The 27,019-nt window shown below is 36.9% G+C and overlaps 1 protein-coding gene across 1 annotated transcript in view; it reads right to left on the bottom strand.

Annotated features, from left to right (window-relative positions):
• Positions 1-25,734, bottom strand: part of LOC148127298 (proprotein convertase subtilisin/kexin type 5-like) — a 35,327-nt gene extending 9,593 nt beyond the window's left edge. Inside the window, exons 1-11 of the mRNA XM_087923215.1 lie at positions 25,528-25,734; positions 24,133-24,336; positions 23,020-23,088; positions 20,987-21,029; positions 19,358-19,500; positions 16,458-16,658; positions 15,509-15,754; positions 9,097-9,180; positions 5,399-5,594; positions 2,851-3,068; positions 27-263 (exon numbers count right to left, since the gene is read on the bottom strand). Coding sequence (XP_087779341.1) covers positions 27-263; positions 2,851-3,068; positions 5,399-5,594; positions 9,097-9,180; positions 15,509-15,754; positions 16,458-16,658; positions 19,358-19,500; positions 20,987-21,029; positions 23,020-23,088; positions 24,133-24,336; positions 25,528-25,696 — 1,810 coding nt within the window. The 5' untranslated portion in view covers positions 25,697-25,734. The remainder of the gene's footprint in view (positions 1-26; positions 264-2,850; positions 3,069-5,398; positions 5,595-9,096; positions 9,181-15,508; positions 15,755-16,457; positions 16,659-19,357; positions 19,501-20,986; positions 21,030-23,019; positions 23,089-24,132; positions 24,337-25,527) is intronic.
• Between the last annotated feature and the right edge of the window lie 1,285 nt (positions 25,735-27,019).

Genomic DNA, 27,019 nt, shown 5'->3' with positions numbered 1-27,019 from the left:
TACCAGTTGAACTGAAAAAGGAATACCTCTGCAGCTGCCAGTCTCATCTTCAAAGTAAGTGCCATCTGGGCAGTATTCAAAACATCTGCCTTTGTATAATGCATAGGGAGTATCAGGACAGGCAATGCAGTCATCATCTTCTGGGCCTTCACATTCTCTGCAGAACTCATGACAGGACAGGCAGCGGGTGGAGAGAGAGTAAAAACCAGAGGGACAATTCTGCAAACACAACCCATTGTGCAGATGGAAGGGAGGAGCACACACTTTCAAGGAAAAAAACATAGATCCAATCAAGATATGCAAAAGAACACAACTATCTTGTCTTTTATATGATAGGCAGACATATCCTCCTTCTTGCTTTGGTGGGTCTTATTGGGATGTAGATGGGATTGCTCACTTTGTGGAAAAGCTCTACTCTAAAAATAGATGGAAGTTATATAGCCTGATTCTGGAACAGTTACATTAAAATCTCTTACTTTGCAATGATGATTTTAAAGGATTTTCAACAACTCCAGAAAAAGTTGACTTAGCCTAACATGTTTTCAGTGGCCTTATAATCAACTCAAGCATGTTTTGAGTATGATAAAGAGCTGTGGTGGCGCAGTGGTTAGAATGCAGTACTGCAGACTACTTCTGCTGACTGCCAGTTGCCTGCAATTTGGCAGTTCGAATCTCACCAGGCTCAAGGTTGACTCAGAATTCCATCCATCCAAGATCAGGAAAATGAGGACCCAGATTGTTAGGAGCAATATGCTGAGTCTAAACCGTTTAGAGAAGGTTGTAAAGCACTGTGAAGCAGTATATAAGTCTAAGTGCTATGTTACACAGGTGCCCTTTCCTCCCCTTTTTATGGAATCTGTTTATGAAATCAAACCAATGTCAAAATAAAAAAAAATAGTGTATATTTAAATTTGAAATTGCCGGTATTCTTTACTTATAGAATAAAGAATGAGAATAACTGAGAATGGAACATCATAAAAATGGTGAAGTTTGCTTCTCTGGAGTTAAAGTTAATTCATTAACATATTTTATTCTGAATTTATTGGATCCCTTAAAGAATGAAAAGAACAGATTATAGATTTTCACTGTAACAAATAAATGAAATATGAGAATACATCAATGCATACTATTTAGTCATATTTGGCTTTGTGACAAGTTGACAACTAGGCTCTAAAGTTGGTGTAGGCCTCTGTTTAATTGAAGGCCTCAAATTAAGTATATATAATAACGCCGGCTGAGCTGATTTTGCAAGCATGGTGAAATATTTGCAATCTGCTGAGCTGAATTTGCAGGAACAGTAGTAAGTTTGCTATCTGCTATTTCTTCAAAAAGCATGTTTTCTGGACAATCAAAAATAGAGCTATTTTGGATCACGAATGTCTGGGACATTGAAAAAAAGGGGAACTGAAAGTAGCAGATGATAAATGAGCTGGCATATACCTACAAGTGCATATTAAGTGATGGACAGTATGATGTAATAGGGAAGTACATGCAGTAAGATTACATACTACTGAGTGGACTTCAGAAGAAGAAAGGTATAAAAGAAGGGGGTAAATCTCAAATCAGGGCCACGGATAGTAGCTATCCTTTCTGGAGTTAGCTACTGTCTCTGGACCTCATTGCAATGGGTTGTTAGTAAGAACTGTCTTACTAGAAAAGTTGTTATGTTATGATGGCTTTTCATGTTCCAAATTGCTCATGAAATAAAACTCTGATCTCAAAGTAAGATTTATTGCTTGTGGTTTGTCTGTGTATTTCCTTTACTGAATTATTTTTATAACAGCTTAGTGTAAGGGGATTGGAAAAATATTACAAAAATATTTGTAATATTTATTTATTTATATGATTTATATAGTGCCATCTCACAATAGTGACTCTTGATGTTACAAAGTTTAAACAACCCATAACCATCTAAAAATCATGATCAAAATAAAAAAACTTGCTTGATATAGGGATAAATGTTTACAAGTTAAAAACATGAATGCAATATTTAACTATAATTCCAAAATCATGGAATCCAATCATTTTGAGAAATATTGCTTGTATCAGACATGGGGAATCTTAAGAGGCTCTTTTGAGAGATTAGAAAAATACTATTATCCCACATATCAAGATTGAATTCAAGAAACATGTAATTTATTCATTTTGAAACTATTTTTTTCACTCATAAAATAGTGAAAATAGTGAAATACTATTAAAAATAGCATATTTCCATTTGACATACATTTAATAATATATTACAAGCATAAATAAGGTTTAATGTAAAGTTTTAAACAATTAAATGAATATGAAGCGTGTTTATGTGATTTATATCAACATAGTATGTTGTGTTTTATTGCTTTTTTCTATTTGCTTGTTTTAATTTATTATTTTTATTGTCTTTTTGTTTGTTTTGGTGTTATCATTGTGTAACTAATTAATTGGTTAGATATGTATACACCACTGTTCTTTAATTATTTCTGGATATTGTTTTCTTGGTATTTATTTTTAAAAAATACAATAAAATTATAGGAAAAAAAGAAGCTGCATCTCCACCTATACAGATGTGCAAAAACACAGCATCTTTTCCTTCTTTCAGCTGGCTGGCAATGGCTTTCAGATTGAGATGTCTGTCAATAAATTTTCATCATTAACTTCTGGATTTTGAATGGCTTGATCTCATTGCTTTACTTCCAACTGAAACTTTAAACAATCACAGGGAAGGTGTTATATTTTCTACGCTTAAAAGATAACATGCCAAGATGAACTTTGAAGGACAGGACAGAACTCAATGCATTCTGAAGAAGTTTTTACATTTTGGATGCGTGGAAAGGTTGAAACGCTGCATGGCTCACTGGATTCTTGGCTTACCTTTGCATTTGCTTTGATTAATACATTCCTGACACATCTGAGGACAAGCTTCACAGGTTCCATTGGCAGCAAAATACCCCCTGGAGCATTCAGGTTTGCACCTGAAGTTCTCTAGCAGCAAGGGCTTTTCACAGGAGAGGCATGTGGTGGCATTTTTTCTACATGTTTTGCATGGTGGGCTGCATTCCCCGCACTTCCCATCTTTAGCAAAAAAGCCCCTGCAGCAAGAGAGGGAAAAAAAACCCCAATCAAGTGATAAAATACATTATAATTCTCAGCAAAAGTACTGCATAGCTTTTTCTCCTTTCTGTCTGCATCCCTCAAATTTGCTTTTTTCTCTGCTCCTTTCCCTTTTTACCTCTTAATTTTTCGGTTCTTGATTTTTTTATATGTTATATTCTTTTGAAATTTAATAAAGTTCTATTTAAAAAAAAATATCAAGAGGATGAGTTTAAAAGTATTTACAGTGGTACTTCATTACTCATCATTAATTGGTTCCGGGAGGTGTGATGAGTATAAAAAATGATGAGTACCAAACAAATTTTTCCCATAAGGAATAATATAGTGAGTCACAAGGCAGCCAACACAAACAAGTTCTAATTTGTGCGTTAAATATCAAACAATGACTACCGGGACAAAATTTTTGTGTTAAAATGCACTGAGTACCAAATTTGATGTGTTTCAAGGCAGTTGAGTACCAAGATACCACTGTATCGTAACTATGTACTGATCTGATTCTGAAATTGTAAGATAACTGTACCGAAATCCAGTTTCTGGATAATTTTCTTTTCAAGGTAAAACTTAAACAAAAGTTCTGTTTTATTTTCTCATTCTGAAGAATACAATTTGCTGGAGTTTATGAGCTAACTTTATGATTTCAATAATGTGAAAAATGTTGCTGCTGTTGTTTTCTGGGACACTTTTCTCCAATATTCTGGAGTCCCCCTGTTTGCGCACATTTCTTGATCTAAAAAAAAAAGTAGAAGGTCCTTAGGATGAATTTCATCAAGGTCTGTTTCCTCAGGATTTATCTGAAAGTAAAAAAGCTTGAGTGGTTGAAGACATAATCCCTTCGCCAAGGATCCTGGATTTCATTCAAAATAACCAATTTCCAATTTCAAAATAACCATCACCAATTTCTTCTTTGAAGAACTATGGCAAAGCAATTTCATTCCCACCATACTGAAGAAAAACAAAATGCATAATGCTCAACTTAGCATCAGAGCTACATATCTCCTTATCGTTATTAAACTATGAAAGATCAGGTCCTCCAGAAGAACCCCCAAATATTTTAGCGCATTTCTCACTTCCTTGGAAAATGATTATACTTATGGATAGTTAAATGAATATTAATTCAATTATGTTTTTTTTCAAGCTTCCGATACCCTGAATAAAGCAAGGTAAGCAATACAGGGAATTTGCTCAGAAAGTTTAACAGGTGATTTGAAAGGATCAAAGCAACAACTTTCATCTCAGTGTTTTTGATCTGGGAAAACATGCTCTTAATGGAAATGATGCTATGATTGTAATAGGGGCTACTTGGCCAATATTGCAGCTGGGTATCCTTAGATCCCTGATTTAATGATTCTACATCCTTTAGATAGGTCATGTATTCCTTAAGAACAATCAGCCTTTTGTAACTGCCAAACAGTCCTGAGAAAGAGACAACTGCTTTAAAACAGGTGCAGAGAAGTGCTTTTTTTTTTTGCTTTCCATAACCTCCCTTCCAATATACTTCAAAGCCCTTTTTGGAACTGAATCTGAGGCCCTGCACAAACAAAATATTTTAGAAAAAAGAATAGCAAAATGAATGCCAATCACTCAGTCTTTCTTTCTCTCTGCCCAGTTGCTCATCTGATTCCAAAGTCTTTGTAAAAAGAAGGGAAACAAACAGGATTAGATCCTGTAGGGCCTCTGTCCTGAAGGCATTGATGTTCACCCTGATTGTCACCGTCCTTCTACTTCCTGGATCGTCACTATCTGACCAAGATATGCACCCAGCTGTGTCCCTATTTTCTAAACTCTTCTTCGTCTGTTTTAAATCTTAACAATAACAATTGTTATTAATTGTTAACAATTTTGGGTATTACACATGCATTATTTCTACATAGTTTGATTTCAAATTCCATTTTCTGTTTTTCACTTCTAATTAGCTTCGTATCCATATTCAAACTTTCTTTTCATTAAGCATATGAAATCATTGTAAACTAGATCCTTCTTTACTCAATCTCTTGACTTCATCCTATTTTCTCCCTCCTCCTGTATTAATACCTTCTCAATAAGTTCTCAAAGGGCTGCTCACATTCTTAGAATGTTGGAATGGGAATCTCTCCACTCTGCTTAAAAACAAGTCTAGGAAACCCATCAGAGGAATCCAGAGGAATGTATATGTATCTTTGCAAACCTTCTGAAGAAGCCAAGGGACCTCATAGCCTTCTCCAAGGAGAAGGTTACAAATATTGCAATGTAGGAAATGGGGAAGTGGAAATGCCACATTGAAATGTGACAACCTAGGAGTTTGCAGCAATGAATATAAATGGGTACATACATGGGGCACTCCTGTAAGCATTTGCCTCTGTGCAAATAGTGTGGTGTGTTTGTACTGGACAAACATTTCAGACAGTGTTGATTTGCTGTGCATTCTTCACAGTCCTTGGTGCAGTTCTCGCATTGTTTTATCTTCGTATTACGAAAAGTTTGAGGAGGGCAATCGTGGCCACAGGTCCCAGCAAAAAGAAATTTGCCTGAAAAAGAATGATATAGGTCAGTGGTTCTCAATCTCTGGTCTGTGGACTTCTAGGGGAGTCATGATGTGGTCACGGGGGGTCCGTGAAGGCTTGAAGAAATGTTACGATTTAAATCTTGAGTTAAGTCTTGGGGATCCATAGCCATGGTCCATGTCCACAAAAGATATTTAAAGGGGCGGGGTCCGTGGTGAAGAAAAGATTGAGAAGCACTGGTATAGGTATAAATTGTGTATTTGAAAGACAGCCAATGGTGTTATTGCAAACGTTGACTACCTATTATTGTTCAGGAAGACATTCAGGAATACACTATTTATTACACACCCACTGATTTTTAAAGGAGGGTTGTTCTTCTAATGGTGTTGCATAGGGACTCACCAAATGATTTTTTTCTTTTCTCATTCATAGCTTAATGAGTCATTACTAAGAAACCCAAACTGTTGACAACAGGTACAGTAAACAGCCTTAGAATGTACAATGAAGATAGTAAGATGGTAGGTAGTTTTTGCCTCTTAGGGTCAACCTTCAGAGAAAAGAAACCAGAAGTCAAGAAATATACTGCATATTTGGACTTGGTAGAGTAGTAATGAAGGGTTTGGAAAAGAGCCTATGACATTTTATGGAAGCAAAAGCTGGATTTTAAACAAGCCATATAGAAAGTGCTTTGATGCTTTTGAACTTTGGGACTCTTGACAATATTATGAACAGCCAAGAAAACAAATAAATGACCAGGCACAAATTATCCTATGTGAAGGCACATTAGGTGAAGACCTAGCTCTCTGGAGAAGATTGTAATGCTGGGAAAGTTAGAAGGAAAGAGAAGAAGAGTGCTGTCAACAGCAAGGTGGATGGACTCAATTATAGTAGTTATGGGTGAATTGTTGAAAGACCTGAAGAACCAGTTTTGGGAAAAAATAATTATGGAGACAAGTCAACTAACAGTCAACATAGACTTGCTGACAGGTAATCAATCATCAGTCCAATACTAGTGAATGGAAGGTCTATTATTGGTTTTGATTGCCTAATTTGAACTGACATATCCTGAGGATAAAAATGGAAGGATAACAATCATTTCTTCTATAAATAAAAATAAATACCATGGAATTATATTTTAACCCAATGCCCTCTGGGCTCTCTGTTAGGCCCACAGACATATTTATAAAACGAAAATAGCAGGCCACTGCAATTCAGTGCTTCATTTTGAATTTGTGCAGAAAAAACAAGGGATAAGCTACTACAGCAAATGTGAAACTTGTCATTTTGTATTGAAGCCAGCTTCTTATGATCACCATTTTATGCAAGAATCTTGCTTTCCAAATTCCCAATGTGTCTGCTAACTTGACAAATGACATAATCCCTGTCATAATGTGGGTGGGTTGTTTGTATACAGAAGTAAACATAGAACAATAAAGTGCACCTGGTTGTTAATATCTTGACTGTGCACACTTTGCCTAGCTTAAGCTCTTATTTAATGTAGAATATATTTAAAATTCCTACAAACAGCAATGCATAATGCTAGAAAAGAACATTCTCCCTGCCACCCCCACATCTATTGGCATGACCTATACAGTTGTACATGTAGTTGTTGACTTATGACCACAATTGAACCCAAAATTCTGATTGCTAAGTGAAACATTTTGTGAGAAAAGGGCAACTAGGCCCTAAAGTTGGTGTAGGCCTCTACCTAATTGAAGGCCTCAAATTAACAATATATAATAACGCCAGATGAGCTGATTTTTCAAGCATGGTGAAATATTTGCAATCTGCTGAGCTGAATTTGCAGAACATCAATGTTTGCTATCTGCTACTTCTGCAAAAAGCATATATTTGCTAGACAATAAAAAATGGAGTTATTTTGGATCACGAATGTCTGGGACATTGTGAAAAAGGGAAACTGAAAGTAGCAGGTGGTAAGAGAGTTGGCATATACCTACAAGTGGGTATTAAGTGATGGACAGTGTGAAGGAATAGGGAAGTACATGCAGTAAGATTAAATACTACTGAGTGGGCTTCAGAAGAAGAAAGGTATAAAAGAAGGGGGTAAATCTCAAATCAGGGCCACGGATAGTAGCCATCCTTTCTGGAGTTAGCTACTGTCTCTGGACCTCATTGCAATGGGTTGTTAGTAAGAACTGTCTTACTAGAAAAGTTGTTATGATGGCTTTTCATGTTCCAAATTGCTCATGAAATAAACTTCTGATCTCAAAATAAGATTTGTGGTTTGTCTGCAATGGTCATAAATATAAAAAAAATGTCATAAGTTATTTTTTTCAGTACTATTGTAACTTGGAACTGACACTAAATAGCAACAGCAATAGCAGTTAGACTTATATACCGCTTCACAGTGATTTTACAACCCTCTCTAAGCGGTTTACAGAGTCAGCATATTTCCCCCAACAAACTGGGTCCTCATTTTATCAACCTCGGAAGGATGAAAGGCTGAGTCAATCCTGAGCTGGTCCGAACTCCTGGAGTAAGCAGTGAGTTAGCATGCAGTACTGCACTCTAACCACTGTGCCACCATGGCTCAATGAACTGTTATAGCCAAGGACTATCTGTATGTGACTTGATGCCCAAATATCTGTAGGATTATGTTCTTTCATCTAGTGGTTTTCCCACAAGAATCTCTCAGTTGTACCCCACTTCTATGAAGTGAAAATTATGGAAGAACCTATTTTTAAAACTAAACATTATTCCATCTATTACCCAATTGTGGCACTTTTTCAAGATGGGCGATTAATGATTATGATTAATATGTTGTTCCCTTAATTAATAGTTCTATAATTTATTGTTCTTAAAAAATTAAATTTCCTATGTTTATGTCTGCATTCTAATTTTTTTAATGAATACCTTGAAATTGTTGATTGTACTTTTATTTATTTAGAAAATTTATATGGCCACTCAAGTCACTCATAGTGACTCTGGGCAACTTACATAGATAAAATCCCAGTACAAAAAAAAACAGCAAATCCTTACCCCTGGGCTGACCACAATAAACCACTGGTTGGGCTCTATATCACTCCGGGGTCCCAGGTCCAAGGCCAGAACCATGTCTTCACAATCTTGCAAAATCAGCCTGAAAATAGCCTAAAAAATGGCCTGAAAATGGCCTGAAAACAGGTTGTTTTTCAAGCTGTTTTCAGGCCATTTCCCCAGGCAAAATTGGCCTGAAAACAGCCCAAAAAATGGTCTAAAAATGGCTCAAACAGGCTGAAAAACAGGTAATTTTTGGAGCTATTTTCAGGCTATTTTTCCAGCCAAAATCAGCCTGAAAAATGGGTGGGGGTGAGGCCAGCCAGAGACGGGATTAACCCTAACCGGAATCCTGCCTGTTCCTTTGAGGCGAGTGGCCAGGAGGCGGGTTGGCTGTGTTGAGTGACATAACTCACCCAGTCACATGACCAACCAGCCATGCCTACCCAGCCAGAGAACCAGTTGTTAACAAATTTGCAGCCCACTACTGATTATATGGTATCTTAGATTTAGAGGAATAAATAAATACCTGTGGGACATGAAGTACATTTCTCTGCCGTTGTTTCACAGGTTTTGCATGAAGGAGCACATGGCTGAAAATCAGTTGCCGTTGCTGTATTAGAGGAGAAGAAGAAAAAGACACTAGTTAATAACACTGGACATCTCTGGATAGCCTGGCTGAGTACTTGATTCCAGATATGATAATGATATAGTGTCATTTAATACCTTCCATAACAAAGGGACAGATGTGGAGGTGATGGAATCCTTCCTGCTATTGTAGGACATTGCAATGTAAATAAAACAGGGCCTGCTGACCTCAAAAAGCATTTCCAAGCTAAATTTATCTATCGTTATTTGCCCAGATAGTTTTCTAATCTGACTTCAATATGTGCACTATGTGCAATATGTGAATCTGAATGACCATGCTACCCATTGCACTTCTTTTTCAGAAGCTCAGTTTACAAGAATACAATCATTATAGTTTTGGATTGGGAGGAATGGTGAAAGTCAGATGCTAGAAAGAAACGGCTAACTGGGCTGTCCATATTCTTGTCTTCTCCGTTACCTTTACCAACTTCTGAGATGCCTAATAAGCGTTGTCTTAGATCATAATGCATTTTTAGCATTCTCTGCAGAAGGATGATGATTGATGATGCAGTGATATCCAAGCCATTACCTAAAGTACATCTATCAATAAACAACCAATATTAGCCTTCAGCAGAAGCAGAAGCTTTCAAAAACTCAGAGCAGCTACTGACAGACAGTCCTGGTGAATTGGTGTTCATTGGCTCAGGAAGTGGTGAATGGACATCAACCATCAATTAGTGGAGTGGATGTAGGCATTTTCCAACAACATATTCTTTAATCCTCAATACAACATCTAAACGTTCTCTGTTAATTAATTAAGTGTTTTAAGAACACTTGTGATCTGCTGAGATTCCAATTCTAAATGCTACTACTGTAATACTTCTGAATTTCCAGCAGAGGGGAACATGCATCAGGAATTGGGAAGCAGACGGCATATTAGTTACCAGCCAACAATTCAAACTATCTCCAGCAAATGTAGATTTTTATTCATAAGTGCTTCAGAACTGAATTTGACATTGCTCATTGTCAAACTTGCATTCAAATATAATACGCTTGCCTATTTACTTTGCTTTTCCTGGGAAAATTTGAAAACCTCCAGGTTGCAAAATTCCTCTAATCAAATACTTTGATGTGCTCAAATATGCATTTGTTTCTTTGATTAATTACATAGCTATGCTTTACTTGTATTTCTCTAAACGCCGTATCAGTTCTTCAAAAACCTGGCAGCAATACACACAAAAGAGCCCCATACTTAGCTTCCAAGGCAGTTTGAATTCTGCAAACAGGTGCTGTAGCCTCAGAGATGGCAAATTGTTAGGATATAGTGACAGCTAATGTCTGAACACTAGCTGTCTTTCTGGATGGTAAATTTTAGCTGATCAAGAGTTAAATTACAAGTGCAATTCTATCGGAGCATTTCTAACATTATGTATTACATTACATAACATAACATTATGCATATTAAGAGCATTATTAATGTTTGTCTACTGTTCTGTTCTTAAGCAAACATATTAAGTTCAACTAAAATAATTACATGTATAAATTAAAGTAGGGATGATACATTCATTGTATAAATTATACATTCACTGTTAACTACACAGTAAAGTATCTTTACATTTCTACCCTCTGTATGAAAACTATAAAAGAAATAATTTATATTATTGATGAAATTCTATCTTTGCTTACTGAGTGCAACAGGTATGGGAAGGTTATAACCATTGGTTTGTGCATGGACAATATTTCTGCTACATTTTTTTCACTACTTGAAGCATTTTGTTTCATAAGCCAAAAGTAAGGCCTTCTCTTTTTATGATTCTTAATCATTTATGGTTCCTCAAGATATAAAAGAAGTTGTTCAATTATCAATAGTTTGTACCTTGTACTTATTAATGGAAAATAAATGGAATGGTCTCACAGAACCACATTCCAGAATAACTGTAAAAAATGTTATTCTTTAAAAAAAAATCAGAAAAAAATGTATTGATAAATGAGGGACTGCACAGCAAATAGGTTGCATCATATCATTTGCAATAATATAGTAATAATTTGTATGGCCAGGGTAGCATAGATTGGCTTTCCTTTCACACCCAAAGATGGACCTAGTTTCTCAGTCTGTTAACTATAGTCACCCATGCACAAACGCTGACTCGCATATGTAACATTATAGTTTTACAATCCAGTTTAATAGAAATGTAAACATTATAAATCCTAGAAATTGTTCAGTTTCTGGATTAAAGAGATTGATAAAAGTAAGTGTTTATCTTTAAACTGTAACCTAGACATGTACATCTTTAAATGCCTCCCAATTACAACAAATGTAAATGCAAAGTTATTTAAATTTTATCACCTTTTATATTAAACATTCTTCGGAATTCTCATTTCTATATAGTTTACAAATAAATGAGAAGTTTAGCTGGCTTCAGAAAGTCCAGCTCAGGGATGGCAATTAAATTTTCCCAAGAAGCCACATGAGAAACTGGAATTGTTGTGGAAGGCTGAACCAATAGGGTTGTGAAGGTACATAGCTATGAATGCACGCACAAATGTAAATTGAAAAAACAGCAACACCAGATACCTTAAAATAAAAGCAATCCACATGTACCTGACAGGGACAACCGAAAGGCCAGATTTGGCCCAGGGCCCATAAAATGGTCAGGTCTTGCCTACCTATATAACCAGTCACCATCGTCAAATTGGGAGGCTTCATGGGGCATTTTAACTGAACTTCAACATAATAGTAATTTAAGGGCATCATATATCCTACATGATGCTACAGAGCATAAGAAGAGCATGGCAAACATATCAAGAGCTGAAAATAAGCAATGGAAGCACCAATAATTCATCCCTTGCAGTTTCCTAAACTTGGGCCTAAAGAAAACCCAAATGAACCAAATGGAACCAAACAAAACCCTTCATCTGAAAATCTGATCTCTCTCTCTCTCTCTTTCCAACATTAGAGCTAAAGAGACCAAGAATCTGAATCCAAGCCAGATAATTTCCTCTGAATGCCTGAGAAGAGAACCTGAGCCAATGTTTCTTATTCCAGATCCTTCTGAACTTGTTTGTGCAGGCATAGAGACTGTATATATTTAAAACCTATCAGTTGTGAACAAAACCCAACAATATTAAACAAAATTGGTACTGACACAAAATATCATTTGAAATTGCATGTTGATTAAAAAAAAAGTATTTAAACCGTCCCCAGCTGAAAAATATTGGCACAATATTGTCACCTTATTTTCTTTCGTTTAACTACCCATTTTTATGTGTCTGCAGATTGACGAAAGAATGTAAAAGTTTGGTGACTTAACATGTTAGTAATCTGCCTGTTCATGCTTCTTAAATCATTCTTCCAGTTGAACTGCTGTGTTAACATGCAGTGAATCAAGGCCTTCATTATTGTGTCTCCTGGCTCCCCAATAACATCATCTGGTACACAAGATAAAATACAGATGTTCAGAGCAACACTTACTGACCCAGACATTTCCCCCCCCTTGGAAAGAAAAGAAAGAGAAGCTTGATAAATTCAAGTTCATTATTTTAGACTCTGTCACAGTTTATTTGGATTAGCCTTGCTAAGAACTGATTTACTAAAACGGTCCTCTTACTAACTAGTTACTACGTATAAAAATCCTGCATCCTCTGCAAAGTGCATGCATGAAGATCTTGTGTATATGTGAATTTGTGTGACTACAACTGTGTGTATGTATGTGTGGACTTGTGGGGGGGAGGGGAAGAGAGAGGGAGTAGATTGGGAGAGAGTATTTAATTCTCTTCCAGCCCTGCATCTTCTAGTTTACTATTTTCCAGTTGGCAGAAACAGACATTGGAAAAACTCTATTCTATGGGAGAAGCAGCCTGTAGGAAATGATCCAACTTTGGTTAAGGAAGATGATGGGTTTTTTTTTTCCGCACACAACAATTTACAAGTAGGAAAATTATCTGTCTGCAGAAATCATTTGTTCTCTTAGGTCTTCAATCTATCCAAAAACGATACTTGCCTGAAACTAAGTTTTGAAAAATTGCCAGACTTGAGATTAGCAGTAAGCCATATCTAAATCATTTGAAATAAATTCCGGTTATAAACAAGATAGTTATGTGTATCAGACCCAGTTTGTAAGCAAATGGATTCAATTCACTGAATCATTCAGAATACAGAATAACAGAGTTGGAAGGCCTTCAACCCCAGCTAAAGCAGAAGACCCTACCATTCTGGACAAATGGCTGTCCAATCTCTTCTCAATCTCCTGTGATGGCAAACCCACAATTTTTGGAGACAAGCTGTTCCACTGATTAATTGCTCTCACTATCAGGAATTTTTTCCTTAGTTTAAGTTTGGACCTCCCTATTTAGCAAAGAGAAGTGTGTTGGGATGGAATCCAGGTATGCCCACCTCTGAATCTCCCTTGGGGAGGTTATAGAGAAGATTTCTTGGTTCACTAAACCAATACTGCATCCAAACAGGGAAACTAAGAACAGATTAGTTTGTTTGCACTGAACAAGGAGGCCAAAATAAGTATTGGAATCTGTTACTTGTTTGTCTTCCAATAAACCATACTATTTGATACTGGATCTGCCATATCTGAACTAGCGGTAGGCCATTCTTTGAAGAGGCTAGAGATGGGGACACTTAGCATAATCCAAACTTTGGATATGAATATAGCATCTTGCTAATGGTTCCCTGTACTTATTCTTCCCACTGTCCCAGCACTTAATCAACCATGTGATGGGATTGGTAATATTTTGAGACTGCAGATAAGTGCTGAATTCTCAGTGAAATACCTTTCTAACCATCCTCCTAAGATACAGGCATCATCTCCATCACTTGGGCACAAGAAATCCCCAGTGGACTATCAATATTAACCAGGATTACATAGCATGGCTCAGTGTGGCAACCTAAGGAGGAAAACCTAAACATTTTGCAGAATGCAAAGCCATTATGTGTACTGAATTAGGGAACTTTCATACGATCAGGAGTAAATTTGGACTTGACAGGTTAATCTGTGGTTGCTAAAAAAATCACATTGGAAAAGTCTCCCGATTTATCACTTTTTAAAAATAGAGCCTGTATTTTTTTATTGAAATCAACACAGTGTATTAATACCTTCCCCTAAAATCTCCCACCACAGCCATGTTCAATTTGTTCAAATGGAAAGATTACTACTGAAGATTTCTGTTTCTTGAGATTACCCAGATGTGCGCACAGGACATGTGAATCCTGACAATATGGTCCATGAAATCAAGATGGCGGCAACAATGGAACTTCCACCTATTTTTATGTTCAACAGGCATGCAATTTATGTTTAAAATGGTGGAGTTTTGAGCATACCATTGCAGCTACCATATTGGCTTTTTAGACCATGCCCTAGGAACACCTGAGGCTCTTCCACATTGCTGAAATATGATATGTTCCACAGATCCTTGGTTAGAAGAAAGCTATATTAGCATGGAAGTCGTTGTTCCCATTGCTCATGTCACTCCTTCCCCTGTGTGGCCCATCATTGCCAATGACCTGATTTTCCTCTGAGAAGTGGGAGGAACCCTAAAGGTGAACTCACCTTGAGATTACCCTGAATGGAAAGAGGCAATTTAACATCATTAGAGCTAAGCATGGAACAACATTTAAAAAAAAAAAGCTGCCAGAATTTATTTGTGCCATGTTTAGGCAGGGGAGAAGAAATGGCCATTAGAAAGGAAACATTTCCTCAGCATCTGTTTGTCCCTAAAGAGAGAAATCTAATGGATAGCCCTTCTGTTTGGTGTAAGAAAGATGGCAGGCAGAATGAGGATTCTCCTGTTCCAAATGGCGGTCGCAAATGGCGGTCACATGATTTGTAGATACTGCGATGGTTATAAATAAATACATGCTGGTTGCCAAACACTTCAATTTTGATCAAGAGACTGTAATGGTTGCAGGTATGAAGACCAGTTGTAACTTCACACGCTCACAAATGAATGGTTGTAAGTTAAGGATCACCTGTACTAAATCTGCTTGTTGTCCTAAAGCAGGCAGGTCACATGTGCTTATCCGTAATTAAATAATTATCAAAGTAGGAGAAGTGAAACACAGTTTAAGTACTGTTTCATTAGTTTGAATGCTGCATTGTGCCAGGATGCTGAGGCAACATAGGAATTTCTACTCCTTGGCTGATGACTATCATACTGAATAAGTTTAGCACCAGGACCACTGTCAAATTAAATATAAATACAGGATTATTCTTCTCACCCACATATTAACTTCCATTTGGGGTTCTTGGGAAAAGCCCACCTTATCTTACATACTGAAAAATGAAGTCCTGCCCTTTCCATGTTGGTTAATGATATTTTTTTAAAAAGATTTGTTTTAGTCTTACATCGCTTCCGGATAACGCTCAGGCTTGGATTTTGGTGAGCCTTGAAGGGAAAAGCCTTCGGCAGCACCCGGGCATTCTCCAAGAATGCCTCTTTAAATGCTCTTTCCATCTCAGTTTGATGCCTGGAGGACACCGAGAAGAGATCGATCTCAGCCGACCGCAAGTATCGCGACGGGACATAAGGGAAGAAGCGGCCCTTCAGTCGTGCGGAGCCCAAAACGTCTGAGGTGTGGAGCTTCAGCTTCTCTATCAGTAAAACAGGATGAACAATAACCATGTGGCCTAGTCTCGATGTCTTCTTCACATGGGGTATAACTGAGTACATTGCTAGTAAACATATTACATTAAACAATAGATGAAAATTTTGGGTAAAAATATCCTGCTCACACTAGTCTAAAACTGTGCATTTGTTAATAATGCTGTGGGTGAAAATAAAGAATTTACTCTTGGTTGGGAAAGTCCCTGACAAAATGGCCTCTTCTCAGGGAGGTTTCCTGACCAGCCCTCCCCCCATTTTTATTGGGTGCAGGACCCCTGAGAAGAAGGGATGGCAGAACTTGGTGAAGTGAAAAGGGGAATTAGCCTAGAACCCATACATAGCCACAAAAGAATTAAGTCCAGCCCCTTTGAGTGTCCTTGATCCTTATTTAACTCAAATCAGATGCTATTAGTTGAGAAGATTCCTCTGCATAAATCAGCTTAAGTAAACCTTCACATATGGATCTGGTCTTTTGCACCTGACAAACTGTGGGGTATTACAGATCAAGCCACCCCATATCAGGCTCATGTCAAATGTCAGTAACAACTCCGATTCCAAGTCTGCCAATAACATCATTTCTCCTATAAACCCAGTTTGCTTTGAGAGTTTGCTAAAGGGAAAATTCCTTCCTGTTCAAAGAGTTCCTAGCACTAACAGTGAAAGAAATGCAGCAAAATGAAAGTAACTTACCATTCCAAAATTTCCCATGCTTTCCCTTGTGTTGGGGATTTACACACTTCCCATGCAGCAGTTGTAAATTTCCTTGGCAGCTTGTACAGTCATTGTAGTTGACCCCTCTGCATGTTTTGCATGTCTTATAGCATGGTTCACATTCTTCTGTAATTTCATCTTTGTAAAAGCCAGCTCCACAATCTCTTACACATGTTCCACCTGAAGTATAAACACAGAGTCACATAATTATGCCACTATTGGGACACCTGACAATACAAAACACAGTTTCTACTTATCAAGTATTGATGATGGATGATGGGGATTAGAGCTGCACCTATCACTAACACAATAACGGGTGCAAGTAATTCTGAAATGAATTGGCTACCTAGCCTCTTCAGAGAATGCGTTCATGGCTTTTTCAAAAATGGACCTGATTTGATAATTAGAGCCGCAAATGTAACTATGTGTTGTATTAAATTAATGTTTCTCAGCCTTGGCTACTTTAAGAGAGGTAGTCTTCAATTCCAAGAATTTCCAGGTTGATAAACACTGCATTGAATGAGCTAAGTGATCATGCAGCACTCAGAGATGAATCCCACACAAATGGAATTATCCCAGGACATTAGAAGAATCCTATTGTTTGCACAATTCTATTAGCATACTCTTTCTATGGACAAAGGTATCTACATGGAACAGATCATTAAAGTCAAATGGAAGCCACAAATTCACAATTGAAGGCCTGACTCTTATTTATGCATGACACGGTGTGTGCAAAAAGAAGGCATGGAGCCTTGGTTATGCCAGCACAACTTTCATCTTGACTTTTTTGACACTTGTTCCCTCACACTTCATGGGCATTTTTGAGACCACATTCTAATTGGGATACTAAAAGATTCTTCTAAAACAGCTTAGAACTGAAAACAGATTCCTTTCTTTGTAAGTAATCTGAAACTTTACTTCCACTAGTGAAATATCTTCAAAAGAAAATATATTTTAAGTAATATCTGTTTTCAGATATACTTTATATGAAAGTAATTAAAAATACCAATAACCCGCAGTAGTTGGTTTATTGTGTTTTAGTACATATTGATCTGAGTACTGAGTAGAAAATTTGATATTTTTTTTGTAAGAATCTGAACTAAGTGAACAACAGTTCACAATAAAATAGAAATGAACGGATATTGAGGCATGCAATTCTTAAGGTAACAATAAAGGAGAATCCAAATAGGACTCTATGCTTGTTTGCATACAAATGGCTATGTTGTTGTCTTAATTCAAAAGAGGAATGGGTATATTTTAAAAACATATGTAGAGAAACTATGTAAGAACCATGTTGGATCACAAGAAGAGTTTAGCCTTTTCCTGCACTGTCAATGGATGCTAGTCTTGGAAACACTTGGGATACTCTTGATGTGCAAAATAACTGCTAGCCAGATTCCATATTTGGTCAGATTTGGAAGTTGGGTGCTCCTATACCCACAACCCAAAGATCTGGTTATTTAAGGATTTGATTTAATTTAGATCTCACCTTTGATTCAAGAGCTTAAATTGGCACCTGAAGTGCCGGTAGGTTGGGCTGAGAGGATGTCTGTGGCTGAAGGTGAATTTGACCCTGGGTCTCCCAATTTTAGTCAACATCTTAACTGTTACCTCATACATTAGCCCTTTTAAAATAATGTGGGGTTAAGGAATCTTCTCAGAGTTGTGTGTTTATGTGTGTGATTTCAAAATGTCCCTATGAGTTGCAAGGATAGTCTCAGACCTTCTGACTAAAATTATCCAAGTTCATCCTGCTTTTCTTGTGATAAATTTATTTTTATTTTTACATATATAACCAGTCATTTGGAAGATTATTTCTTTCTTTCTTTATATAGATTTTATATGGCCATTCATCTCACCAATGTCTCTCTGGATGGCTAACAAAATTAAACTTCTGTTCCCAATCAACTCACATAAAGTGGCTCCCCAAAACACCATTCACAAATAGTGAGGGCTTGATTATTCTCCTGACTCTTATGCCAGGTGAAAAAAACCCTAGAGCTCCATGCATTTCTGAGTTTCTGAATGAAAAGGTGTGTTTGCATTAGTCAAATTTATTTAGATTCACCATCAAAGTTTAAGATCAAATGACTCCATTAAAAGTTGAACAACTATTACCTAATTATTCTTACATTTTTTGATGCAGCACACTGAAGTATTTGTGAACCTCAATACAAGTATTTAATTAAAGAAATGGATTTTGAACTGAGGCAATTGAGATCATGGATAATGTTTTATTACCATCTTTTATAGAGATCAGATTGCCACCCCAGCTTCTCCTCTCCTCAAGGACCTACTAGGTATAGAAAGTGAGGTAAACATTTCACTTCTTATGTCAGACCTCTGGACCTGTTATACAATTTTGTGCTGCAGCTACAAAGATTTTCTCAGACATAACATCCAGCACTCTGGGGAATTTACCAAATCCATATTATCGTTCAGACTGTTAATTGTCGGTTTGCTCCCTTCATGAGAATCAAAGATAAATGGGCTCATATTCCTCTGATGGTAACCAGTATTTCATTTTAGTGCACTTTAAGATAGCTAATAGCTATTTGATTTTGGACTTTGACATGTTTTAGCATATGTGGTCCTTATAACTTCTACTTTGATTGTGTCTGGTGTTTGTAATAACAAATGAAATAATTAAACATCTCATGTCTTTGATTTTCTATTTGTTACATTGATTGTGTTCACAATCTACATTCAAGAAATTTGAACTGGGGTCCTTATTTTCTTGTTTTTTGATATTATCCATTGTTTGCCCAAATAGACAGCTCCTATTCTGTCATCAGTATCAAATTATGTATATTAACTCTCAATGAAAGGCCTTCATGTTTCTGGGCATTTTTGCATGCAGGTCTGGTTGTTTCACTTACCTAGAAGGAAAAAACCTTCTTCACACCAATAACATTCATATCTGTCACAGCTTTGACAGTTGGGTTGACACTCAATGCATACATGAGAATTGTCATCTGGGACAGTATTTTGAGGACATGTTCTGTAACATTGCTGATTGTACCTACCCAAAACCAAAAGTAAAGTGAGGAGAAAATAGTCATTTGTTACTGGCATTCTTAAGTTGGCAAGCATAACAAAAACTGATAATGGTAAATAGAAAGGAATATAAAGAACATTAAACAAAAGCTGAAGTAATCTTTGCATAAAATAAGAAGCCCAGAAATGTAATATTGCCCTTCCTTCTCTTATTACTTCAACAGGACAGTCCACAAAACACAACTGAGTATAAAGGTAGTCCTTACTTACTGAATGTAATAGGGACAGGCATCTTTAAGTTGCTAAGTGGCATGGTTATTAAGTGCAATGTCATTTGACCATGCCAAGTTATAACATCAGTTCTGCCTGCAGTTGTGAAGCAAATCACTTCTGTCATTAAGAATATCACATGAGCATGGCTTCTAACCAGGGGTGGGATGCAAATATTTTTACTATTGGTTTTGTGGGCATGGCTAGGTGGGTGTGGCTAGGTGGGCATGGCTATGTGACTGGGTGGATGTGGCTTTTTTTTGCAGCACACTTCCCTATTTTTTACAGGAAAAATGGCATCCCAGGAGGCTTCCCTGAGGCCCAGGAGGCCAAAAATGGAGCGCGGGAGGCTATGCAGCACTGTCCGCACTCCATTCTTTTGCTGCCTGGGCCTCAGGTAAGCCTCCCAAGCAAAACACTAAGACAGCAAGGGGGATCCTGGCATAGCTAATCATCAGAACAGCTGATTGCTGGGAGAAAGAAAAAAAAAAGAAATATCAGTTCAGCCGAACTAGTAGCTGTTTTTTTATTACCAGTTTGGCCGAAAGGTATCATTTTTTACTACAGGTTCGCCCGAACGAGCCCAAACTGGTGAATACCACCATTGCTTCCAACTTCCTCTTGGCTTCCCCATTGGCTGGGAAGGTTTCAAATGGCAATCATGGGATGCTACGACCATCATAAATGCACAATGGTTTCCAAGTGTGCCTTAATTGCGATCACATGACTCTGGGGGACACTGGGATGGTTACAGCATCATTTTTCAGGGCTATCATAACTTTGAATGGTTGCTAAATGAGTGATCGCTAAAGAAGGACTACCTGTACTCAAAATAAATTTTATTCATACCATGATCTGTGCCACAACCACAACCAATTTACTTGGGAGTTATCCTTAAATGGCCTTTGTGAATCACCTAGAGTCATATACATGAGACAGGCAACTACATGAAAGGAATGAGTAAATAAACAAACATATGTTAACAGAAACATTTCCCTATGAGTTACAACAAAATCTCTTTTCTATGCTTAAATATTCTATTTATAGGCACTTGAATAGTCTTCCCCAAGTGGTGCCTTCCTGATGTGCAGGAGTTTAGCATCTCCAGAATCTGTTAACGTGTCTGAAGGACATTCAGTTGGGGAAAGCTGGCCTATCACCATCTACTGGAAATCCCTGCTTTCATTTAAAAAAGAAAATGAGACACCGATAAAGAAAAAAAATAAGAGCAATAAACTTACATATAATAATTATGGATACATGATGTACAGATTTCTGAGTTATCTGGAATAAATAAATAATGAGAATAAAATAATTTGTCAAACCAAATTAGGACCATGCAGGCTTTGGATTCAAACACAAAATGAGCACTTCTGTTTGCAACATCGTCATCATCATCATCACCTCCTCCTCCTCCTCTCATCATTAAATCAAAATCACATATTGCAAGATTTATGTGCTATCTCATGGAAACTACAGTACGTGGGAGTCATATTAAATACACTTGGGCTTCTTGAACCCAAATAAATCAATCCATATAGATAACGATGATCCTGGCTTAAGATTCTATCAAAATTAGTGAAAGAATACTTTTAGAATATCAGATGTTTCCCTTTCTTTTCAAAGTTGAAAGGAAAATGATGCATAATAATAATTAGATTTGTATCATTTTCATGTTCTTGTAAGAAATTAAGATTTATAATTGTTTTCCAATGTTACTGCTAGACTCCTGGATTCTTTTTCTTGCCACCAACATTTTATCTTTCAGGAATCGTCAATTGTACTTGGAGATAATTTCATGAATCTCCCATCTGGAATTTTTTTCTGTGTAGTATCAGTACTTAATAAATACTTTGACCATTAAACACTGTGATTTTTCTAGGTCAACTTGATCTGATTTAATCTTAAAGTCCTAGCTCCCACCAATATATTTCTGCCAAGATTTCTGAGGACAAAAGTAATTAAACTAAAGAATTAATTAAACTTCAGTATGTCCTTTAAAGGGTGAGCGTATACAAATAAACTTAGATGTAATTAAGAATAACTTTCAACAGAAATCTGAAATACAGGTAGTCTTTGAGTTATGACTACAGTGGAACCTGCTTGTCACCTTACTCATAACAGTAAGTAAAATTTGTCAATCGCATGACCAACCTGAGTTTATGATCTTTTTTGCGCTGGTCATTAAGTGAATGCAATGATTGTTAGGCAAACTAATGATTCCATATGGGTGGAAGTTTTTCCAAAAACCAGAAATAAATGCTGCGTTTTGGTACAATCTTTGCAAAATGTGGTCACATGACTGGGGAACACTGCAAATGGTAATTACTGCAATCCATTGACAACTTCAAATTTGAATCATAAGTTCTTTCCAGGTTGATCCTTCAGAACTTCAAATGGTCACTAAGCAACCTGTCATACATTGAGGACCTCCCATAATCATGCTGCAATTCGATTAAAGTCTATGTTGCCAACCATCCAGGTTTAAACATTTAATCTCGTCTTTCCTCTGAGCATTATTCAGCTGACAACCATTAAAATTAATACAGAACATATGAAACATGGGAAGTATTTTTTTTTTGTCATGGAAACAAATATACCACTAATATATTTTAAGATAGTAAAACTTCAGACATTTAGATTGTCCAGCAGTAGAATTTAATATTGTTCGTTGCAATGTAATACATCTTCTCTAATGTTTTCAAAGATAGAAAAACATACAAACATAACCAAGGAAGACAAAATCATGATGTAAATTATCTGCAATCAAATAGTTTGAAGGCTTTTGGTTAATTTAAAACAGCTGTTCTGGAAGACTGTAGTGGAACAGACTCACAGCATTTAGTTAGAGATTTTTCTCTGAAAGGCCCCACTGGTCTTCACAGAGATACTGCCATTATTCTCAGAAAGTAGGCAGAGCCAAGATTTTAAACGTATCAAAAACAAAACAGAATTACTCTTCATGGATTTAATAATTTTCCTTTCTGTACTGTTTAGTATGAGAACCCCAAGAGTAATACATTCTCTCTCTCTCTCTCCCTCCCTCTTCCTCCCCCACTCTCTCTTTCTCCATTCCTTTCTCCTCCCCCTCTCCCTGAGCATGGCTGGCTCAGGAATTCTGGGAGTTGAAGTTCACAGATTGTCAAAGGGCCATGGTACCCCACCCCTGCACTAAAGCGATCTCTCAAATTATTTCCAGAAGTTTCTGAGATAGTGCCATCCTAAATAGAGAGATAGAAAAAGAAATGAACCAAATTTTTAAAGTGCAACATACCCGAGTTGCAGATGAGGCATCCTTCAGGGCAAGGAATGCAATCTTCTGAGTCGAGGCCTTTGACTTCCCCTGTATATTGGACAATGAAATTCATTGGACAATGAGTTTCATTTTCCTCAGAAAAGGTACACGCTAGCGGTAGTGTTCAGTAGGTTCTGACCAGTTCTGGAAAACTGATAGTGGAAATTTTGAGTAGTTCGGAGAGCCAGCAAATACCACCTCTGACTGGAGATTTTACAGTATCCTTCCCCTGCCACACCCACCAGGCCACGCCCACAGAACCAATAGTAAAAAAAAAATTGAATCCCATCACTGGCTTCCTGAGATTTCAGCACATTTCAGCTGAGCTTGATCCCAGGAAACCCTGTTTCTGAAATTCTATATATGCCTGCCATGTGCATTGAAGCTACTTGTTGCTTCAGAAAGCTGTCTTATAAAGCAAGAGGTGCTCTCAAAAGTGAGGCATAAGTATGTTTTGATGCACTGAAATGTTCCACGTTCATTGCAGTGAGGAGGAAAGGGAAGGTTGCTGTCAGAAGAATAAGTTGGGGTTCCAACTTGAGCCAGGGTTGCACAAGAATAAATAAAAAAGAGATCCAGACAGCTGTGAGAAAAGAAGAAATATTTATCCTAAAAGCAAATAATTTGCTTTTAGGGGCAGCTGCAGAGAAATGGGATTCAGCAGCAGATTTTTATAGAGGGGGTTTGTCCAGGGTGTGGAAGTGTCTAGTGCTGATTCTAGGGTGACATTTTAGGGGAGTGTGTGTGTGTGTGTGTGTGTGTGTGTGTATTCTTGTGAACATGCAGCTCCTTTGGGAAACTTAATTTAATTAACTCTATTTGGGTTTGCAGACCTTATCCTTTGATATGTGGATTAGTTTCAGGTAACCTATTTGGAGGTTTGAGGAAGTTTGGGTAAAAGATCCACCCCCCACCCCCCATTTGCTATTTTTACTTGATTAATTTAATTTCAGCTTGGCTGTCAATTATCTATGGAGACGCTGATTCTCAGACCATTGTGGATTCTGATAATGTTTTAAGGGAAAATGGAAATAGTATAAAGAATAAATATTTGATATAAAACTTCTCACATTGCATTGTAAGCAGCTGTACCTTTTTTGCATTTGTGCTCTTGACAGCTGTTATTAATGAGATAGTATCCCTCTAAGCACCTCTCACAGCTAGTTTGATTCAGGCACTCTTGACAGTGCTCATAGCAGGGCGCACAAGTACCATCCGCCTCAGAAGGATAGAAGCCCAAGGGACAGCTCTTCCTGCATTCCCCCAGGTAGAGAAAACGCATGTGTCCTTTCTTATCTGGAAGAGGGAAAGCCAGATTAAGCTTAACAAAATATGCACAAGCATTGTTTTAAAGACCCAGCATTGTGCTAGAAGGAGTCTGAAACATCCTGTGATGATGTAGTAAGAGAACAGTTCAAAAAACTGTAAACACTACAGAGTAAACCATACCTAACAGTGGGAATCACCTCTTTGTTATCTTTAATTTTCAGGTGTGTGAGGAGGACTCAGCCCAATCATTCATTGTTATCTTCCTTTTTGCTTACATTTCAGCTACTTTGCATCAGGAATGATGAAACCTGATAAGTTGCATCGCCATCTTGAGGACAGCTCTCAGAAAACAGTAACAATTAGCACGGAATGACCCTTCCTTCCTTCCTTCCTTCCTTCCTTCCTTCCTTCCTTCCTTCCTTCCTTCCTTCCTTCCTTCCTTCCTGTTACATGCATAATATGGAATGGTGATCAAAGAAATAACATGCAGCTTGTTTCTGTTCTCATTCCTAACCATTGAACATAAAACCACAGTTTATGTAATTTGATTCAGAACTTTCTATGTCAATCTGAAAAGTAATTCCTTTAGCTGAGAACAAAGCCATAGCAACTGTCAATACCGAAAAGTACAATTAAATGGCTGCCTTAGACTTCCTTGCCCTTCCACCCAGCTTTTTCTAAAGAACTGGAGGAAATAAAAGACTTGGACCCATTCTATCTCCTAACTGGTGGCCATGATGGCTTGTTTCTGACATTGATCTTTAAAAATATGAAATTTCTTATCTTTGGAATCAAAGGACATTCTACTGATAACCAGTACTGAATACTTAAGATTTAGTATTACAGTAATATTGGGCTTTTTAGAATATGGAAAGAAGAGATCAAGTAAACATCATCCAGATCACCTGTAAGCCAGTGTTATATGAGTCTACTCACATGTTGGAATTTTCTTTTTCCCGAAATTCTTTTGCATACCCTCCCCTCTTAAATATACACTGGAGGATTATTTGGGTGTTCATACTGGAGAGAAGATGAAATGGGTGAGAAGAATTCTTTCTACCTGATGTTAATTGGTAGAAGAACATTAGATTCCAACCACACAACATAAATAAAACTGAATTCCCACTGTTGCAGCAAAATCCTACGGTTATTTTATTCTCTAGATGTTGCAGCACAATTAACAGAAAATAAATGGGAAGAAAAAAGAGAACGCCTTACCTTTAGCACAGCTAGTACATTCGTTAGGTTCATTTCCACTGCACTCCCTACAGGACTCATGGCAAGAATGACACTGCTTGTTAAATTCAAATTTCCCTCTAGGGCATTGAACAGTGCAGCGCCCGTCATCCAAAACTCTACTGCAAAAGAAAAGTGGGGAACATAACATTAGAACTAAGTAGCTGAAGAATAATTTTCTTTTAAAGAATGAACTTAAACCAATCTGGAGACCGACTTCCATATTCAGTTATATTCCACATATTCTTTGTACTTTGCTCTATTTTCAGTTTGAAAACTATTTACGACACTCAACAAGCTAAACTTTGAACTTCAAATTGATCTGGCTAATTTCTCCAGCCTTTAATAAAACTCCTTGATATTATTTCCCAAAGAGGTAAGGATTATTGTCTCTTTCCAGACTTAGGGAGCATAAGTGGTAAGCTTAGATGCTGCAACATATTATGTCAAGCCATTTTTAATTTATGTTGAGCTACTTCTTATTTTTTATGTTTTATGCTCACACTATGGTCCTTATATTTTCATGTAATATGTTACACTGGTGATTGTGAACAGGGAAATAATTTACATTTGTACAAAACATTCAAGTTTACAACATCCTCTAATATCACCGCTGATATTTCTTATCTATTTATCCATAAATAACCCAGAGGACATCACACATCCTTGTTTACTCCTTGTTCTCTGATGACCCATTTACTAAATATGCATTTATTCTCATGTATACTTTATTTCCATTATATTGTTTTTATCTCAATCAGCAAACAATATTCAACTCCACATTCATGGGAAACTAATTCAAAACCTTTCACTGTATACAAATCAATAAGATACAATCAACTTTTTAAAGCATAAAAGTCCTGTTTGTATTTATATGTTTTACTGGAGTTTCATATCACTTATTACTGTTTTACTTAGATCTTTATTGTAACTCAGTTCTGATTTTGAACTTGGGCTCTGTCTGACAGTGGAATCCAAATTGTGAAACAGATTTTTCTGCAGGAGATTTTGTAATACTCTTATATTAATGTCTAGAGTTCTTCCAAATTTCCACTGATAATGCAAGGGATTCAGAGGAAAAAGTTGGTATGCAAGTGATAGAATCATTTATCATTGTGTATTCCTAAACTCTTTTTTTAATTAACTCGCAGAGACATCACCAGTGTAAATATAGATTCTGAATTTCCTCGGGTTTTTCAATATCAATTTTCCCTAGATATATTAAGGTATTTTTCTTCTTTTAGGATTAGAAGTACATTATGTATGCAGTAAGGGCAACATAAAATGGTTCATTCCAGTCAATTAGGGATTATAAACTCAGATTATGCTTTTTTTACATCAGTTTGCAAAATAGCTTGAATTAAATGCAGTAAACATGGATGGTATTATAACTCCTACATGGATAGAGATTATTTAATAAGAATGGCTTACTTTGCATATGAACAACCAACGCAGTCTTTCGAAGTTGGTCCTG

This window comes from Pseudonaja textilis, chromosome 2, assembly GCF_049901715.1.
Source record: "Pseudonaja textilis isolate UNSWEBS1 chromosome 2, rPseTex1.2, whole genome shotgun sequence".
NCBI classification, from domain to species: domain Eukaryota; kingdom Metazoa; phylum Chordata; class Lepidosauria; order Squamata; family Elapidae; genus Pseudonaja; species Pseudonaja textilis.
The sequence above is the reverse complement of the archived record's forward strand: the minus strand, read 5'-3'. Positions and strand labels throughout refer to the sequence as shown.